This window comes from Erythrolamprus reginae, chromosome 12 (genome assembly GCF_031021105.1).
Source record: "Erythrolamprus reginae isolate rEryReg1 chromosome 12, rEryReg1.hap1, whole genome shotgun sequence".
NCBI lineage: Eukaryota > Metazoa > Chordata > Lepidosauria > Squamata > Dipsadidae > Erythrolamprus > Erythrolamprus reginae.
Window position 1 is genome coordinate 592,914 of NC_091961.1, and position 18,865 is coordinate 611,778.

General features: G+C 59.6%; 3 protein-coding genes across 4 annotated transcripts; 2 read left to right on the top strand and 1 right to left on the bottom strand.

The window, feature by feature from the left end:
• Positions 1-5,205: 5,205 nt before the first annotated feature.
• VAMP5 (vesicle associated membrane protein 5) lies at positions 5,206-11,821 on the top strand. The gene is made up of 3 exons (XM_070765830.1): positions 5,206-5,539; positions 9,138-9,275; positions 10,914-11,821. Exons 1-3 carry the CDS (start codon positions 5,537-5,539, stop codon positions 11,106-11,108), a joined length of 336 nt encoding a protein of 111 aa, XP_070621931.1. The 5' UTR covers positions 5,206-5,536; the 3' UTR covers positions 11,109-11,821.
• A 336-nt stretch (positions 11,822-12,157) lies between these two features.
• Positions 12,158-13,262, top strand: RNF181 (ring finger protein 181). The gene is made up of 5 exons (XM_070765829.1): positions 12,158-12,277; positions 12,384-12,517; positions 12,641-12,756; positions 12,847-12,921; positions 13,010-13,262. Exons 1-5 carry the CDS (start codon positions 12,186-12,188, stop codon positions 13,067-13,069), a joined length of 477 nt encoding a protein of 158 aa, XP_070621930.1. The 5' UTR covers positions 12,158-12,185; the 3' UTR covers positions 13,070-13,262.
• Positions 13,263-13,880: 618 nt separating this feature from the next.
• Positions 13,881-18,524, bottom strand: TMEM150A (transmembrane protein 150A). Of its 2 annotated transcripts, XM_070765826.1 has the most exons (8): positions 18,436-18,524; positions 17,386-17,569; positions 16,249-16,296; positions 16,077-16,163; positions 15,891-15,958; positions 15,485-15,612; positions 14,883-15,060; positions 13,881-14,677 (listed from the first exon to the last, which is right to left on the bottom strand). In XM_070765826.1, the coding sequence occupies exons 2-8, from the start codon at positions 17,448-17,450 to the stop codon at positions 14,436-14,438; spliced, it is 816 nt and encodes a 271-aa protein (XP_070621927.1). In that variant the 5' UTR covers positions 17,451-17,569; positions 18,436-18,524; the 3' UTR covers positions 13,881-14,435. The 2 variants fall into 2 exon arrangements, with proteins under 2 accessions (XP_070621927.1, XP_070621928.1); XM_070765827.1 differs by lacking the exon at positions 18,436-18,524 and having other exon boundaries at positions 17,386-17,660.
• Positions 18,525-18,865: the final 341 nt, after the last annotated feature.

An 18,865-nucleotide genomic window follows, 5' to 3' on the forward strand; every position in this document is an offset into this window, starting at 1 on the left:
CTGCAATTGTATTTTTATTTATTTGCCAAACATGTATAGGATAGTAGTAGTCTGTATAAACACAACGTAAATAAAAAGTAACAATAAAATAGGACAGGGATGGAAGGCACAATGGTGCGCTTATGCACACCCCTAACCTTACATTGCATTACGTTACAAAACTCGGATTCTGATCCAAAGAAATCCTTGGCAACCTCTCCACTTGAGAGACCAGTTCTTTGAAATCCTCCTCCTGCTCGTGAAAAGGATTTGTGACTTTCAGAACAGTGGCTGCACTTTCCTGAGTTGCCCTTTTTCTGTCCCTGCCTGTCCATCAAATCAAAGAAATCTTTGGTAACTTGGCCTGGTATTTATCTCAAGGCCATCTGAAGGCTCGGTCACCCTTTCCGGTACCACCTCAGTTCAGCCAATGATGAGCTGCCTTTCGGGTCTTCCAACAAGACTCATCAGTTTGCATGGAAAGTGTAGAATAAATGAAAGGAGATGTTGTCAAAGGAAGGGGCCTCCTCGGGGGCTTTGGGTAAACTTCTGAGTTGCAGAAAATGCTTCAGTGATTCAGAAACTCACCAAAATCTTACGAGTTTTGACAAAACTCTGTGTACTGTGCTGTTCCCATATTACGCTACCAACACCATGACTAATGCAGCCAAAAAGCCCGAAAGGAACCAGCCCTCCCTGCTTCTCATCCCCACGCATGTCCTCGGCATAGAGATCAAATTTATTGCAAAAAGAAGATGATGTTTAAAAAAACACAGAAAAATCTGCTTCCTAAGCCAATGTTTATTCTGAGAGAGGTAAAATGGGATTACAGCTCTGGCTTGATATAGCAGTGACATTTCAATGATGGTTTGGCTTAATTAGCAAATTAAACTCAAATTAATCACTCCAAAAGTGAAGAGCCCTCTGCTTTGGGTCATTGTTTCAACTCTCAAGTGTGGAGTTTGTCTTCTTACAGAAGAGCTGTTTTCAGTCCCAAACGTAGGGACACAACTCCCATCCCCCATGGCCTGAGACATTCTGGTTTCAGAAATGACCGGGGGGTCCAGGAATATGGCAAACTCGTGGGAAAGCAACCTGAGAGTTCTTCAAGTTGGAGAAAGCACCTGGAGTTTTGAAAAGGCCACGCAGGGGGAGCTTCTCAACTTCAATGACCTCCCCTCTCAGAACTGCCCCCTCCCTGTGTTGGCCGAGAAACTGCCACGGGGACTGCAGGGCCTGGGTGCCCGGCTGTGTGTCCGGCCACCTACAGACAGGAGAGTAGAGCAGAAAGCCCAGCAGGTGGTCTCTGAATTCCCAGCTGCCCACCAGAAGAAGAAGAGCCTTTCCCTCCATCCCTGACCTGCTAGATTTCTGCTAGGTTTGTTGCTTTTGGGGGTATCTTCTATCAAGTGGGACAATGTCTCCTGACTGATGCTCCATTCATGCATTTCAAGATGACCCAAATTACCTGCTGTGTCTATCAGGGTCTCCTTAAGGCTGGACAATTCAGTCTAGACCAGGGGTCTCCAACTTTAAGACTTGTGAACTCCAACTCCCAGAATTCCTCAGCCAGCTTCTGCTCTAGAGGGTTAGAGAAACGGCCTGTTTTGTGGAGACCCCTGGTCTAGACCACCCTTACATGCGCAAAACTATAAATGGCATCGCCTGGCCCTCACCTCACTTTAGGGCTGGAGTGAGGATAACATGCGAACCTTGGTCACTGAATGGAGGCAGCACATGATGGCAATGAATCATTAACCATAATGCCTGGTGGGCAGCCCAAGTTGGTCTTGGAGATCTTTTCTTACCTAAGCAGAGAAACAGAGTGACCGGGGCTGCACCATGGATTTATTTATTTATACATAAAACAGTACAAAATAATAATAATATGAGACTCTTAAATCTGCTCCCCCCCGCCCCTCTCACCCACCCACCCACCCTCCAAGAGAAGGGGCAGGGCTTCTCCATCCAGCTCCTCTCTGGCTCTGGAGGTTTTCAGAAAGCCTGGGAAATCGTGTCCTTTCCTCCTCACCTGCCTCAGGTGTGACTGGGCTCCCAGGAATGTCAGGTATTTGTCTGCTGGCTTGTGGGAGGGAGTTCCGGCTTTTGGTATCTGGGAGGCCAGAGGGAGGGGGTGGTGCCCAGGTGCTGCCCTCCCTCCCTGCCCCAGAACAAAGGACTTTCTGGGCCAGATATTTCCTTCTGGGGAAATAATGGTCCCCGACCAGTTACCCCATTAAATCCCCAACAGCCAAATTACGGGCCCTTTGATCACGGGTGGGTGGAGGCAACACTAAAACACACACAAAGGACAGGGAAGACATGTCTAAAGAGCACTAAAGAAAGAAAGAGAGAAAGAAAGAAAGGAAAGAAAGAAAGAAAAATAAAGGAAAGAAAGAAAGAAAAAAGGAAAGAGAGAAAGAAAAAGAAAGGAAAGAAAGAAAGAAAGAAAGATGCGCCCTGCGAGGAAGGGAAGGAATTCCTTGGGGCAGAAGACAGCCACAAAGCAGCCACGAGGGGGCGGGAGACGCAGCACAGCGCCCAGAACACTGCCACCTGCTGGTTGCCGCCTCCATTGGAATCCATCTGTGCTGCGCATGACAGGTGATGGTCCTGGCAGTTTCCCCGGGCCTTGTTCTTGCCCTCGAGGGCTGCTGAAACGGGCCTGTGGCTTTTCATCAAAGGAGCTTTGATGCTCCTGGGCTCTCGGTCCATGCAGTCTGCATGGTGACCTCTTTAGGGCACATCCTCTTTTCGCAATAGGTTCCTACAAGCATTGAGCTGCCAGGGAGTTTTCCATTCAATCCGTTTTGGGAGAATTGGGCCGGGTGTGGTGAACCGTTCCCTGATTTGCTGAGAGCCCTCGGCTGCTCGTAGGGTAAAGGGGCTGCGTGGGCCTTTGCGCCTGCGTTTCCAGCACCAAAGAGTTACAGATAATTAAAAACTGTTTCTTTCAATGTATAAATAACAAGGAAAAAAGTCAAGGAAACAGTAGGTCCATTTAACAGAAGATGGCACTCGAGTGCCTTCCGTCCCCTGTCCTATTGCTCTCCTATATCTCCTGTACCTTTCTTCTATTCCTCTATCTCTTCTTCTATTCTTTCATTGATACGTTTTATTCCTTTATCTTCTTTTCTCTTCTTTCTTAGATATATTTTACTATCAGTATATCCTCCATAACCTTTATTATGTATTTTACCCTGTGTATACCCACTAAAACCCTCATTGTGTATTGGACAAAATCAATCAATCAATTAATCAAATAAATAAATAAAACTCAGTCTTCATGCAAAAGGAAACCGTAGCCCAACCTGCCAAAAACCTAAGTGTGAAAGAGATCCTAGAAATTTATTTATGTATTTATTTTGTCCAATACATAATACATATTGAAGAGAATAGACATGAAGTGTTATATATAAAGAAAGGATATAAAAATAGAGAAGATATATGAAAGAAAAGATATATGAGATATGAGATAAGGAGATGAAATAACGCAATCAAATGGCTAGAGGACCCCGATCCGACCTTGAATATAAATCACTGGGCCCTGAAGGGAGTTCTGAAGGAATTGGCAGATGTCACCTTCAAACCCTTGTGCAATATCTTTCCCCTCTTCAAACATGTGTTTACTTTCCAAGCCACCAGAGGGCAGCACAAGAACAATGGAGGGAAACTGATCAGGGAGAGAAGCCACCTGGAATTAAGGAGAAACTTCCAAGCAGTGAGGACAGGGGGTGGGGGTGGGGGGGGGTCCTCCATCGCTTGGAGGTTTTCAGAAGGAGCCCAGACAGCCACTTATCTCAAATAGCTTAAGCAGAGGGCTGGACTAGAAGACCTCCACGGTGCCCCCTCCCGGCTCCATCCTTGTGGGCTGAGCTGTTCCCTGGTTGAGGCCGCGATGCCCATTTGGCCCCCGCTTGGCCCTCCCGAAAGAAAAGACGCCACATGTCTTTGCTGAGAACCACGATGCGCATCAACCAGCCCGACAGCAGAGTTTGTGCCCTGGGTTTTGCCCTCAGAAGTGCCCAGCAGCAGCAGCAGCTCCTTCCCCCTGCCCCTTGCTGGGAAAGCCTTTGGACCCTGGGCCCACTGCCCACTCTGCCCCCCCCCGTAAAGAGCTGGAGAAAAGCCACACGTCCTTCTTTCCAGAGCTCCAGCGAGGGGAACTTTTGCCACAGAACATAAGCAGAACCTGGTGGTTTCAAAACTGTCCGTGGTGGGGCTTGACCCCTCCCTCCCTCCCTGCCCAAGGTCTGCAAGGGCCGCTGCAGAGAGACTGGCCGGCTCCTCACAGCAGCCGCCTCTCCCAGGACCCTGGACTCTTGGCTGGGCAGCAGCAGGGCTGAGAGCCATGGAAGCAACAGCAGTAGCATATAATAGACTTCTAGGCCGCTTCCTGGTGCTTTGACAGAGAGTCGGCCTCCTGCCCTCAACAATCTGGGCCCTCACTTGACACACACACCCCAATCGGAAGGACGGGAGGCTGAGTCCACCTGGAGCCGGTGGGGAGATTTGAACTGCTGAACTACAGGTAGCTGGAGGAGCCTGCTGTGCTGCACTCTCACCACTGGGCCACCCTGGCAAATCGCCCACTCCTGCCCGCCTGCCCTTCCAGTTATCCATCCCGCAGCCCCCCCCCAAATGTAGCCCCCGGAACTAGGACTGGGAACCGCGAGAGTGGCCGGCCAGGAAGTGAGGGAAGCAGGACAGCCGCCATCTTTACTGAGGGCGAGAAACCTTCACGGATGCCCACAGAACCCCCCCAACCTTGACAACTTGAAGATATTGGGACTTCAACTCCCAGAATTCCCCAGCCAAAGAGAAGAGACTTGGCCCAGAGAGAAACCCTTTCCCTCTGCAAGGCCAGGGCAGAGCCAGTTCTAGGGAGGCCCAGTGGCCAGCTGCCCTCCTCCGCCAGTGGCCGCTTGGAGGGCCCTGCAGCCCTGGGGGGAGGCGGAGGGGAGCCCAACCTGGCAAGCAGGGGCTGTGGAGGAAAGGCTCCGGGGCTTCTTCCTCCAGGGCACCTGGCAACTCAAGTCAAGCCCTCCAGGAGGGAGAATTCCTGGCAGGCCCCCCCACAAAGGCCAGGCTTCCTATGGGGGGGGGGGTTCCCTGGTTCCCCTTCGGGGGCACCAACTGGGGCCTGGATGGGTGGATTGATTTATTTACTAATTCATCCATCCATCCGTCTTCAATTCCCATGCCGCCCAATCCCGAGGAAGCGCCTCTCTGGGGCCGGGCGGGCCCTGCGGCTTGGGGGCCCCGGGGAGAGATCGGAGCCGCTCCCGGTGCTCAGCGGCCTGAGGGCGGGGAAGGGGCGAAGGGCGCCTCTGCCTGCTCAGCGCAGCCGAAGCGGGGCTGCGGGCTGGAGGAAGCGGGGGAGGCCGGCCCAGCGTCCCGCCCACCAGGCCCTCGGGGGCGGCGAGCTCCCGAGCAGCAGCGGGTCCCGCCCCCGTTCGCCCCCGGCCGGCCAGAGGACGCCGCTCGGGCTGCTCCCGGAGGACCCAGGCCGGGTGGACGAGGAGGAGGCGCCGCCGGTCCGCTCCCGCCGCCGGCCATGGTGAGTGCTTCGACGGCTGCCGCCTCCGATGCTCCTGGCCAGTCGAGCGGAGCCTCCTTCGTCCGCGCCCGCTGCCCGGCGGCTGGTCGTGGTCGGTGCCTCGATGGCCTTCTCAGTCTCCCGGCCGCTGCCGGACTGTCCAGCGGGGCCCCTGGCAGGCCGTCCGGCTGCAGGGGGAGGGCGGCCGTCGGCGCGGTTCAGGCAGCGCCGCAGAGACAGAGGCCGCCTCCGGTCCCTGCCGGCTTTGGGAAGAAGATGCGCTGCTCCGGCCGCTGCGGCCTTCCTGGACGGGGCGGTCGGCTGCCTTGGCCGGGAAGCCCCGGAGGCGCCTCGCTGCGAAGCGCTTCCTTGTCGAGGCCCGCGCTGGGGAATCCCCCGACGCCTCGGAGGGGAAAAGGCCCAGCTGAGCGAGCGCCTCTCTCGGCCTTCCGGGTCCGGCGGCGGGAGGGAGAGGCCTTGGCCCGCTGGGGCTCCGTGGCAAGGGGGGCATCGGGGGGGGAGCGATGCGGGTCAGGAAAGGTGGGGGGGCACTGGGAGAGGAGGCCCAGGTCGAGGCGGCGGGGGGAAGGCTACTGGGGGCGCCCCTGTCAGCCTGGGGTGGGGAGAAGGGGCTTCCTCCCCTGCAAACACCCCTGCAACCCCGGGAGATTCGCCCGCCCCCCCACGTGGGAAGGGAGGGAGGAAGGCAGTTGTGGGGAGAGAAACCAGGCGATGCCCAAATGCAGCCCCCTACACGCCCCCCCTTCCTGTGGGGAGCTCAGCTGGAAGCCTCGAGTTCCACTTGGACCAAAAACTGCCTGTCCGAATTAAAGGTTTCAATCTGGGTCAGGTGTAATTCAAATGAGCTGTAAGGGACATGTGTTGGTTCTGGCCACACTGTTTTTGCTACTGCCCAGCACGGGTTCCCTTGCAATTGGAAGTGAAGGCCCGAGAGGGAGAAGGGGCCACTTGGTGCTCTTGGTGGCCTTGATGGAAGGGGTTAGACTTCTGGGGGAGGGGGCACCTGGTGGCCTCCCCGGATCATCTGCAGGGGAAGCCTGGGCAGAGGGTCCTGCCCCCAAAGAGCCCAAGGCAGCTGGGAGGGTCCCTGCGCGGCCCTTGACTCAGCTGTGGGAGAGCTCAGCTTGGGAGGAGATGGGGGGGGCACAGTTTGTCCGTGCCTCTCGAGTACGTTGGCCTGTCGCTGCGTCAGTTGTCTCCCGCGACTTCGTTTACAGAGTCCAGGGATCCGTGGCTCTCCTTGCTCAACTTCATCTGCAGAAAGAGACCCCCGGGGGTCACTTTCCCCCCATTGACCAAGTCCAGACAATTGTGACCCCAGCTTCTCTGCCATGAGCCTTCCCCCACTCCCCCCCCCTGTGCCGTTTCCAGCAGTCAAGCTCTGAGATCAGTGCGGCCGCTTCTCCACTGCCCCATTGCTTCCTCGGAGGGAGGCCTTCAAGTTGATCTCTCTGCCCTCAGGAAGCCGCTGCTTCCTGCCAGGATCCCCCCGGGGCTCTCCTTGCCTCCCGTCCGCCAGAGGCCTGAGGAGTGGCCCCTTCCTTCGGAGCAAGGATGCTGGGTCCCCAGGGGGGGGATCTGTGGAAAGTTCCTGGCAAGGATTTTTGCACCACCACCACCCTCCAAGGCCCTGCCTGGCAAACGTGTCCACACAGCGGGTCCAACGTTGCTCAAAATCCACTTGGAGGAAGTGGGAGGGGGCAGCCAAGTTCTTCTCCCTGGAAAGCCCCAAAGCCTGCCAGGCCGCCCTGCGTCATCTCCCCCTCCTCCTCCTCCCCCTGCTCTGCCCTCCAGCCTTGGCTTGGCTGCCTTCCCTCCCCTGGCTCCCGTCCACAGGCTGCCCGGGAAGACAAGGCAGGGGGGTCCAATGCCAGAGAGGGCCGGCGTCTTCTTCCCAGCATCCAGAGTGTCAATCACGGACCGTCAGTAAATATTGATGGGCGTTTGCAGCTGTGTGGCTAGAGAGGGGCTTCCGAGGGAACAGCAGCGGCCGGCTGTGGGTTCCAGAACCCTTAGGGTGACAGTTCAGCCACATTGCAAGGGATCAGGGAGTGAGTGGACTGTCTCATTTTCTCCACTCCTGAGTTATCCAGGTGGTGCTACCACAACTGTGACGTGCTCATCCCATCCGACAGTGTCTGGACGTTCTCCCTTTAAGCGAGGAGGGGGGGCAGGAAAGCAAGGGAAAGACATGGTTTCTTCAGCCCCCCCCCCCCCGGCCCATTCTGTCCTTTTCAAATGGCCAGACCTGCTCTGCCCCCCTCCCTGTCTGACCGTGCTCCCTCCTGCGGTCCTCACCTTCTTCAGTTTCCCCTCCCTCCCCCCTGCCCGGATTCACACAGCCCCAGCACAGCCCTGCAGGGTCCCTTCGCTATTCCACCTGGCAGCTCTGCCCCCTTCGCGTCCTTTCCGTAAGAGGCCGACTGGCAGCTGCACAGGGTCTCCAACAACTCTGCGTGGTCTTAGTCAGGGGGCCCCAAGCTTGGCAACTTTAAGACTTGTGGACTTCAACTCCCAGAATTCTGCTGCTCTTAGTAAATAGGAAAAACACCGAACTTTGAAATGACTCAAAGCTTTTCAGAAGAGGCCGGAAAGTTGAGCATCCTCGTTTCTCTTGGGTTCCCTGGAGTTTATTGTGAGGACAAAGAGAAGCATCTTCCATTTCTTTCTGTCTTTCACATCCCACCTTTATTCTTTTTACAAGTCACTCAAGGCAGAGAACTTCTCCAACACCCCTCCCTCCTCCTATTTCCCCCACAACAGCCCTGTGGGGTGGGTCGGACTGGGTCAGTCGTTCAGCCGACTTTCGCGGCTCAAGCGGGACTTGAACTCACAGCCTCGTGTTTTCTAGGCTACTGCATTAGCGGCTGGACCAACCTGGGCCCCAGATGTTGACTGAGTGGTCCCTGGAGGGAAAGGATCCATAGCAAACGTGTTTAAACGCTCTGCCTCCACTGCCCTTGCGCACCGTCTGCTTAAGAGAGAGACGCACACACGGGAAATGAACCAGAGTCCAAACCTTGGACTTCTGCCAGGCTCCAGTTTATGTAACAGCCACGGTGGATACGAACTGCAGTCGGCCCAATATTAATTTCCTACAGTTCCCCACCCAGGCTAAGGTTCATTCCGTGTCATCCCACACCCACCGGTTCATCACGTGGACCAGTCCGCTTCTCTCAATGTCCATGACCCTCCCCCGTACTTCCGGCTGGTGCTGAACAAAAGATGACCCTGAATCCTCTGGAAGCAATTTATTGTATTTTTCCCTCTCCCCAATTCCCCCAGTGCTATTCTGCTTGCGGCAGGCCAAAGTCCCCAACTCAACACCAGGGCTTCGGCCTGGGATCTCACCTGGGGGCGCAGAAGGGCCCCCCCGGCTGGCACACCTGGCTGCTCCCTCCCGAGTCGCAGGCTCACCGGGGAAGCCCTCCCACTGGGACAGGAAAGGCGCTGCCCAGCCAATCCGCTTGAGCCTCCCGGCCACTAGTGGGCACCAGGCCTCCCTCCTTGTAGGGCAAGGAAGATCTTCTTGTGCCAAGCCCCGGAGGGGGGGATGAGCCCCTGTGACCCCCCTGTGACCCCCTGCCCCCTTCTGCAGAGTGAGGTCCAGCTGAAGCGATGCCAGCAGGAGGCGGAGGAGGTGACGGAGATCATGCTGCACAACTACAACAAGGTGCTGGACCGCGAGGGCAAGCTGAGCGAGCTGGACGACCGGGCGGATGAGCTTCTGAAACAGGTATGGGGGGGGGGCAGGCAGGGTCACCAGCAAGCTTGCAAGGGCAGCTGCACTACCCACTGGGTCCCCCTGCCACCAGGCCCTCCAGCGGGGTCAGGCCCAAGGACCATGGGAGGGGCTAGTAGGCCAAGTGGGCTCTTCTCTGACGTGTGGACTTCAACTCCCAGAATCCCTCAGCTAGCATGATGGGCTCAGGCATTCTGGGAGTTGAAGTCCACAAGCCCAGACTGGTCCAACCCGCGGCTTGAGCAGGCAGGAAAACACCCACCCGTTGCATCTCGAACTCTCTTGTGTCCTTAGAAATGTCGCACGAACCGTTTCTGGCAAACAATCCTCCTGTCTACTACAAATAAATAATCTTCCTGGCTGTGATGAATCTAAATAAATATATAGATAAATAATAGAAAATTCATACAAAACGAAAAAGGTCGTCTTTTCTCAGCAAGTCCAAGTGTCGCTTTCTCCTCTTAAGAGCTGGCCTGATATCGGACCCCCAAAGCAAACAGGCCATTAATTAACTCCCCAGGTATCAGAACTGCCAGGAGTTGGCCGACCGCCCGGGAGAGCGGAAATCCAAAGTCCAGAAAGCAGGAGGGTCAGAAGGGGCCAAGCCACGTTGTCTCCAGCCAGTGACTCTGGACGCTCGGCCTTAAATGCCCTCAGGGCTTGGCCCACTGGCCTGCAGCTCTACTCGCGAGGAGACCTCCTCCCATGGAGCCAGTCCCGCCTCCCATCCAGCCCAGGCGCCTCCTCTTCTCCTGAGCCACCCCGCTTGGCCCTCAGCCTCTGCCACCCAGCCCTCCCCACTTGGCCGTGCCACAACCTTCTCCTGGTCCTCTCGACCCGTGGCCGCCACAGAAGCCCTCCAGGCAAAGAGCACCCAGCTCCTCCAACTCCTCCAGCTCTCCAGGCCTGTTTCTTCCCAACTTCTGGTTTGGATGGTCATGTTGTTGCGGCAGGAGGCCAGAGGCAGCCGAGCTTTTGCGTCACCGTGTGCTGACCTTGGAATGCGGAAGAGGAGCCAGCGAGGCTGCGCGCCCCACACGGGATGGCTGTGGGTGCCACTTCCGGCCCACGTCCCATAGATTCGCTACCATGGCCGCTGGCTTAAGTGTGGAAGCGTCACTTTTGCCACTACCACTGGAAATTCAAACAGTCACTAAACAAACAGCTATAGGTTGAGGACTACTTGAATTCATCCGAATGAGATTGAAATTTTATTTATTTATTTGTTTATTTGTCAATCAAGTATAGGATAGTAGTTTATATAAAGATAACATAGAAAGTAACGATAAAAGAAGGCAATAGGCCCAGTGGTGTGCTGATGTCCACCCCTTACGGACCTCTTAGAAAAGGGGAGAGGTCGGCTGTAGACAATCTAAGGTTGAAGATTTTGGGGTTGGGGGAAGAAGCCACAGTGAGTGGGTTCCAGGTGTTGATGACTCTGTTGCCAAAGTCGTATTTTCTGCAGTCTAGTTTGCATTTAGTTAGAATCTGTTACGTGCTCGTGTGTTGTTGTGGTTGAAGGTGTAGTAGTCATTAACAGGAAGGACATTTTGGTGCATGATTTTGTGAACTCTAGTTAAGTCGGAACGGAGGGGGACTGTCTCCAACTGTTGTTGTTTCCCCCCCCCCCAGAGTTCTACTTTCACCAGGACAACGAAGACGCTGGCGCAGAAGAAGCGCTGGGAGAATGCCAGGTTCAAGGTCATCCTGGTGGCTGTGGTGGTGGGCCTGGTTCTGCTCATTGCCACAGCCATCATCCTCTACTTCACCCTCTCCGGCTCTGGGAGCGAGGCGGCTGCAGCACGGACCAGCGCTGGTGGGGACTGACCCACCTGCCGACCCTGCTCAGCCTGGCACCGTCTTCCCAACACTGGGCCTCCCGAGGTGCCGGGCATCGGGGCCTGGCTAGGACCTGGCGGCAGCCTCGGCCCCTTCACTCCCCATCACAGCAAGCAAGCCTAGTGGAGGGAGGGAGGGAGGGAGGGAGGGAGGGCACACACGGCCCCCTTGATGCCCTCGGCCTCAGCGCCGAGGAAGGAAGGAAGGAAGGAAGGAAGGAAGGAAGGAAGGAAGGAAGGAAGAGGACCCCGACCTGCCTGCTTGTGTACTCCGTGCTCCATTATCCCTGGCAAGGGGCGTGTGTGTTTCAGTTTTGGGCGCTGAGGTCCACGCCAACCTGGTGGAGGAGACGGAGGTGCAGGAAAAGGGTCCGTGGAAGGTTCTTCGGCCAGGCTGAAGCCAGAATGCTCGGAGGGTTTTTGGACCTGCCACCTCCCGCTCTGTTCTTCTGGCCTCTTTCTTGCTGTGGGAACCTGCATGCCTTGATACATACTGTTGAGGCTCTCAAGGTCAGCCTTTGTTCCGCATCTGTCCGGAAGCTGCTGGGTGTTGCAGGATACGCTGGCAGAAGAGCACGTGATGGGTTTGTGGGAGGAGAAGTGAACTCGAAGCCGGGTGGAGATTTTACCCTCCTGACTGTAGACTTGGGTCTCTCCGTTTGGGCTCACCAGGCCCTGCTAATAAATTGGGACTTTGAAGAAGGTGAAGCCTCGACTCGCATTTCTTTCTTGCTGCTTGGAAGGCTGAGAGTCCCACAGGCTCCTCCTGCCTCGGCGTGGTGGGGAAGGGGCAAGACCCCCCCCCCCCGCCTCTCGCCCGACGGGACTTGCTGGAAGCTGCTTCAGCATGGGAGGAACGGGGGGGGGGACGACACCGGAGCCCCCGGGAGCTGCGCGGCCTCCTCCTGCCCGCCGACTGGCCCCTCCCTGCAAAGCGGCGCCTGGGGGGGGGGGGCGGAGCGACTCCCTCGCTCGACGGGGCGGGGGAGGCGCTCGGAGCACCGCGGGGGGGCTGGGGGCGGGGCAAGGGCGGGAGGCCGTCAAATAAGGGGCGGGGCTGCCGGCCATGGCGTCCTACTTCGACGAGCACGACTGCGAGCCCGGCGCTCCCCCCGGAGACCCGCTGCCGCCCCGTCGCGCCCTGCTGGAGCTGGCCAGGTCGGAGGGGGGAGGCGCGAGGCGGAGGGAGGTGCGGGGGGGGGGAGGAAGAGGTTCCGACCGGGCTGACGGCTCCCCCCTCCCTCCCTCTCCCCCCCTGGCGCAGGTCCCTCTTCCGCGGGCTGGAGCTTGAAGCGGGGGTCCTGCAGGGCGGCGACTGGGACCACCGGCTGCCCCCGCCCGCCGCCCGCCGCGCCGTGGCTGGGCTGCCCGAGGTGCGGGTGTCGGCGGCGCAAGCAGGTGGGCCGGGGCTCTGGGCGGCGGGGCTCGCGGGCGGGGTTTGGGAAGGGGGCCGGCGGCGGGGAGGCCCTGCGGCCGGTCTGACGCGCTCTTCCTTCCCGGTCCCGCCCGCCCGACGCTCAGCGAAGGGGCTGCGCTGCCCGGTCTGCCTGCTGGAGTTTGAGGCCGGCGAGGCGGCCCGGAAGATGCCCTGCCAGCACCTCTTCCACGCCCGCTGCCTCCTGCCCTGGCTCGGGAAGGTGAGGCCCAGGCGGGGGGTGGGGTGGAAGAGGGGGGAGGGAGTGCGCCCCCCCGGGTCAGCTCCTGAGCCCCCCCCTCTTCCCGCCCAGACCAACTCCTGCCCGCTCTGCCGCCACGAGCTGCCCACCGACGACCCCGACTACGAGGAGTACAAGGAGGAGAAGGTGAGCGCGGCGGGGGCTCTGGGGGGGACAGGGGGCCTTCCGTCTCGGCGCCCCCACAACCGCCCCCGCCTCCCTTCCAACCCCGCAGGCTCGGCGGCAGCAGCAGGTGCACCGGTTGGAGTCTCTGCACGGCGCCATGTACACGTGACACCCCCCAACACACACACACGGTGGTCCGGAGCCGCATCCGGGACCCTCCCCGTTGCAGGGGGGCGGGGAAGCAAAGCCGAACTCGCAAATGACGCCGCCTGTCCCCCCTTCCCCCCCAATGCTGCCTCCAAGCGACAGGCGGAGCTCGGAGGAGTTGTTGGAAAAATAAAAGTAGCACAAGTGAGCAGAAATGGCTTGGCCTTGTTGGGGCGGCGAGGGGGGGCAGGGGCTGAGTGCAAAACAAGATGAGCCCCCCACGCGTTCCCCCCTCCCTTTCCCACTCGCCTCCTTCAGTCCCCTGCAGCCCTGGGAGCTCTGGCCACTGGCTGAGCCATCAGATGGGGGGGCGGGGGGGCACCTGGTGGAGGAAACCCTGTGTAGAAGATGGGTGCGAAAGAGCAGAATGTGAACGTGCCCCACACTCTCCACCCTGTGCGGTTCCTGCATTGCAGAGATCTTGATTTGGCTCCTTCTCAACTAACCGGACATCGATGAAGGGCAATCACGGTGGGATTCTCCAGGTCCCCCCCCCCCCCAGGACTTACAACCCGCCCGATTCTGCAAAAGAATCAAACGTGGTCAGTGGGATGAATTTCACTATTAATCCAGGACACCAAGATGGCGCATTTGTCTGGGCAAAACTCTGAGCCGGTTGTCAGGTCTGTGCACTGCCCAGATGTTGAGCCAACACCTGCATTCCAGAAGATTCCTGGAGACAAACATCACTCACTTTGCTGCTCCGGCATTTTGTCTAGGGAAATCCCCCCCCCCAATATAGAAACATCCTTATAGACCACACAGCAGGCGTCTTCCGATAGCTCTTTTTATATATATATATATATTGATATATATATTATATAGGCAAAGATACAAAAAAGTTCTACAAAATATCAAACCGCTTTACCCAGGGCTGAAGAAATGAACTGCGTGATTTCTGGGGTGGGGGTGTGAGTATGGGGGGGCCACTCCCTTCCCCACACTTTTACCTTCTCCTCCACAAGAGGAGGGGGCGCGTGCACCAGCACAGGGGGCAGCCCCAAACCAAGTGGCTTCTGCACTCAAAGGGCTCTTGCCTTGAAAGAAGACCGGGGGGCAGTGAGGCACAGAGGAAGCCGGGTTCTTGGGTACCCCAACACACACACACACACACACACACACAAAGAGCACACTTGTGGCTTGGAGGCACTCCCTGAAGGGCGGCCAGAGAGACCCCTGGAACCTCTCTGGATATTTGGGAAATGGAGGATTTCTCCGAAGGGCTTGGCAGCCATATATCCTCTGTTTTTTAAAAAAAGAAAACCCTGGTATAAAAATTGCCAGAAAAAAAAGAGAGCGGAGGGGGGGGGGACTGACCCCCCCCCCCTTCATATCATGGCGATGCTCTCCGGGTGGCAGTTCAGGTGGGTGGAGGTGCTGCTGCTGCCCGGGGACTTGCAGCCTCGCCCGCCCGAGTGCTGCAGGGCGGCCACCAGGGTCTCGTTGGAGATGGCACCGAACTCGTAGCTGAAGGTTCCGTAGAAGACCAGGATGTCGATGACAAAGACCCACTCGCAGATGGCAGCCAGGTGCTGCAGGAGGAAGCTCTCGTGGATGAAGAAGATGCCACCTGCGGCCGAGTCAAGGGAAGGTCGGGGAAGGAGGAGGCCTTGCCCGGGGGTGGGTGGGTGGTGTCCCAACCTCAGGGACTGGATCCTCTGCATGGGGGAGCGGGGGGGGGGGGGCTGCAGGAGCCCAAGAGGGAGGCGGGCAGAAGGAAGGAGAAACGGGACAGCCCCCCCCCCCCCAGCCAGCAGGGGCCCAGGAAAGGATACTGAGGACCAGCGAGACGAAGGCCACGGCCGAGAGGAGGACGCGCAGGTGGGCCATCCAGGAGTCCAGGGCGGAAGTGGCCGTGTGGTAGGAGAGGAAGCACTGGAGGCAGACGAAGAGCAGGCCGGCCGGGAAGGCAACGCCGGCTCCGATGTAGTGCAGAGATTTGGCATAATCCACCTGGAGGCAACGGGAGCCCAGACCGGGTGGTTCCCCACTGGACCTCAGCAACCGGGACCAGGGCGGAGGTGGCCGCTTCGTGCCCGGGAGGAGCCTGGCTCCAGTGAGGCCACCGAGGCAGAAACAGCCGTGGCCTTTTGGGGAACATCTGGGGCCACAGCAGCACGAGCAGGGCAGCCAGAGGTCAAACGGCCACCCCACCTGGCGCATCCGCTCCGCCCTGGCAGCCCCCGGTGGCTAAAGAGGAGCCCTGCGGTTGCACAGGCCTCCCCTGGGGACGGCACCAGGCCGGCGGGGAGCAGAGGCAGCCGCCAGGTCCCCACTCAGAGTGGGGGCTCCTCTGCCTCGTGCCAGGGAGCAACATCCCCCCCCCCCAGGCAGCCCTCCCTCACCTTCCTTGCAGACCCAACGTCTCTCGACCCACCTGGAAGTTTCCGACCACCACCAGGCCGGCCGCGTTGGTGCAACCGGTGACCAGGGCTGCTGTGTTCACCCCGGAGGCCTGCCTTTGCTCCAGCAGCTGCCCGTAGCGCAGGAAGCAGACGATGGCCACTGGGAGGGGGGAGGGGAGGGGGGAGGGAGGCGCGTCAGACCCGTCCGGCCAAGGAGAGGAAGAGGCGATGGGCTCCCCGGGAAACCACCATCCTAAGCAGGACGAAAGTCCACAGGGCCACAACTGGGCAGTCCCATCCCAGCACACCGTCGTGAGCCTTGACACGCTGCAGGAAGGTAGCTGGCTGCCCACTCAGTGGCCAGTGGGCTCTGGCCCTCCTGCCCCCGGCTCCTTCCCTGGCCAATGCAAGTGGGGGCCGAGGGGGATGGGGGCTCACCCAAGAAAGCCCCCACGTTCCCAATCAGGCTGAAGAGGCAGCTCTCAGGGGGGTAGGTGCCACATTTGCTAGAAGGAAGGAAAAGAGCTTTAGCGCAAGACGGAAAGACCCTTTTGCCCCCTTTCGCCAGGCCCCACCCTGGGCAGCTGCAGGCTCCCCCCCCTGAGCTTCTTGCCCCCCCCTCACCTGATCAGAGGGACGTCTTCCAAGGTGCAGCAGCTTTTGGGGGAGCCCTGATTGGCAGAATCCGCAGCACAAGACTCGTTGTAGGACCTGCAGCCGTTGGGGTAGAGTCAGTGGCCTTCCGGGGGGGCTCCAGGAAAAAGTGCCCCCCCTCCTGCTGTCCAGCACAACTCACCAGTTCTCCACAGGGCACACGTGGTGGTTCATGACGGCCATGGCATAGCTAGCAGCAAAATGGAACAGAAGAGACGGTCAGGCAGCAATAATTGGTCAAGCCTGAAATAGACCCCCTGGTTCCGTCGTGTTTCTGGGGGTCCGGATTCCCCCCTCCCCCTCTCTGGGCTTCCCAATTGGTCTTTCAAGGCTCTCACGCAATCCAAGCAACCCCCTTTAATTCCCCCCAGGACAGATTTTTATTACACTACTACTAATAATTTATTTATTAGACTTGTATGCTGCCACTCTCCGAAAACCTGGGGCGGCCTACAAGTCACGTTTTATCCCTCCCGAAATGGCAGAGAGTCCGGCTCCCAGGCAGAGGCCCCATTCGTGGGAAGGAAACACCAAGTGGGTCACGTCACCAGGCCCACCGCCCTGCGTCTAGAGGAAGCCACGTTTGCTTGCCAAGTGCCACTGGAGCCAGACTGAAGGTTACAGAAAGTGGCCCCGATTTAGGCCCCGTCTCTCGCTCACCAGCCACTGCCCACCCAGGCTCCGTCCCCCCATCTCTCCCTGGAGGCCTTCCTGGGCCACTGAGGATACACAGGCAGGACCCAGGACAGTCCATTATGCAGAGACCGGGAACCTCCCTACCTGAAGCTACAGGACTTTTCCAGGAAACCACAAGACCGGGTGGAAATTTGATCGGACTTTGGTCTCTCTATGGTCACCAGAGGCCCAGGAACAACCAGCGGTAAAATCTACTTACGTTCCCTGACAGTTTGGAAGACTTTGGCGCAAACAGGCCGATGCCTGGGCGTGTGGCTGGAGGAGGCTCACGCTGCCACCACGACTGATTAGCCGAACCACTGGTGACCGCCACTCCCAGCATGGCCAAACCGGGCCGAATCGGCAGCACTTCACCCCCCACCCCGGTAACCAACTCCTTCAAAAGGCAGAAACCCCCCCCCCCAAAATCATGCTCCTTCCTTCTTGCAGGTCCCGACTGGGCAACCGATGTGGTCAGTGACCTTTCGGGAAGCAATTCCGCCGGAAAAGCCTGCAGCTGAGGGAGCAGCCGAGGGGCCCGGGGGGCTTCTGGGCAGGAGGAAAGCGAGCGTGCGACCCCCCCGCAATGCACAAGAGCACTTACACAATCCATATTCCGGTGATGGAGAAGGTGGAGAGGCTGATGGGGAGGATGATCCACGCAGTCATCAGTGGGTGCAGAAGGGGGGGCCTTCAGAGGGGGAGGGGGGGAGAGAGGAGGGGGGGCGGGAGGGGCGGGGTGGGAGGGGGGCAGCCAAGGCCTCCAGCTGGAACCATCCACGGGCGCCCTATGGAAGAGAAGCAGCAGGAAGAGAGCGGGATTGAGGAGGGCCACCGGGGCCTTTCAGTGTTGGCCCCCGCAGAGCCCCTCCAGGGAGCTCCTCCCTCCTCCCCATCCTGGGGGCCCCAGGGGGCTTTTGCAAGAGGCGGCTGGGCTTTCTCTGCAGCCCTTTCCCCCTCCCCTCCCAGAAGTGGCTGCCCCTTCCCCACCGTCCGGGCAGAGCGCAGGAGGCTTCGGGCAGGAGAAGCGAGAGGCCTTCAGAGGAAACGCAAGGGGGGGGGGCAGGGGGGAGCCAGGCCCAGAGCAGCGGGGGTCCCGGGAGGGGGAAGCCCCGGAAGCCGGGCCCGAGCAGGCCGAGAAAGGGAGGGGCGGCCCGGCCCCCTCCAGCCCCGCTGCGCTCCCGGCCCCTCGGCCCCTGGTCCCTTCCAAGGCCCTGAGGCGGGAGCGGCGCTGTCGGCAGAGGCTGCGCGGGGTGGGGGGGGTGGTAGGAGGCCCGGACGTCGCCTCCCTCACCGCTCGACGCCCCCGACGCCCCCGCCGGACGAAGCGCTGGAGGCCCCGCCGGTCCCGGGCGCCGTTTTCCCGGCCGGCCGCTCAGCTGACCAGGCGGGGCCGGCCGGGAGGGGGGGCGTCGCGCGGGGCGAGCTGGGAAGGGCGGGGAGGGGGGTTTCCGGGGGGGCGCGTTCTTGTCCCGGGGCCCGAGCTCGGCCTGGGAGCCGGCGGGACTCGGGCGCCCTTCCGCGGAAGCGCCGCGCTGGGCCATGGCGGAGGGGCCGCGGGGGGGGGGGGGGGTTGAGTTGCGCCTGCGCTCTGCCGCCCTGAGGAAAGCCCCCCCTCGCCCTCCAGCCCCCCCGCCCGCCCCCACCCCTGTACCCGGGGGGCTTCCGCGCCGCGCTCGGCCTCCGGGATGCACGGGCGCCGTTGGGGCTTCCAGCGAGGGACTGGCGGGGCGCGGCCGGCCGGGAAGCGCGTCCCTCCCGCACCGCCCAAGCGGCGCCAAGCCCGGACCGCCCGAGGCCCCCGCGACCCCCCCCCCCGCACAAGGAGGCTCTGAGGGGCGGGGGGAGGAGGAGGAGGAGGCCCGGGCTCCAGATGCAGCAGCTCCGGGGGCTCGCACGGGTTGGCCCCGATATTTCCCCAAGAGGAGAAGACCCCCCCTGCTGCTCCTCCCCATCTCGGCTTTGGGCTGCCGGGCGCCTGGGCTGGATCCCCCGCCATGGAAAGTAGCCATCATCATCCTCATCCTCAGTGTATGAGCTGTGTGTGCCCCCCCCCCAAGGCCTGGCGCCTCCCTGGCTCTTCT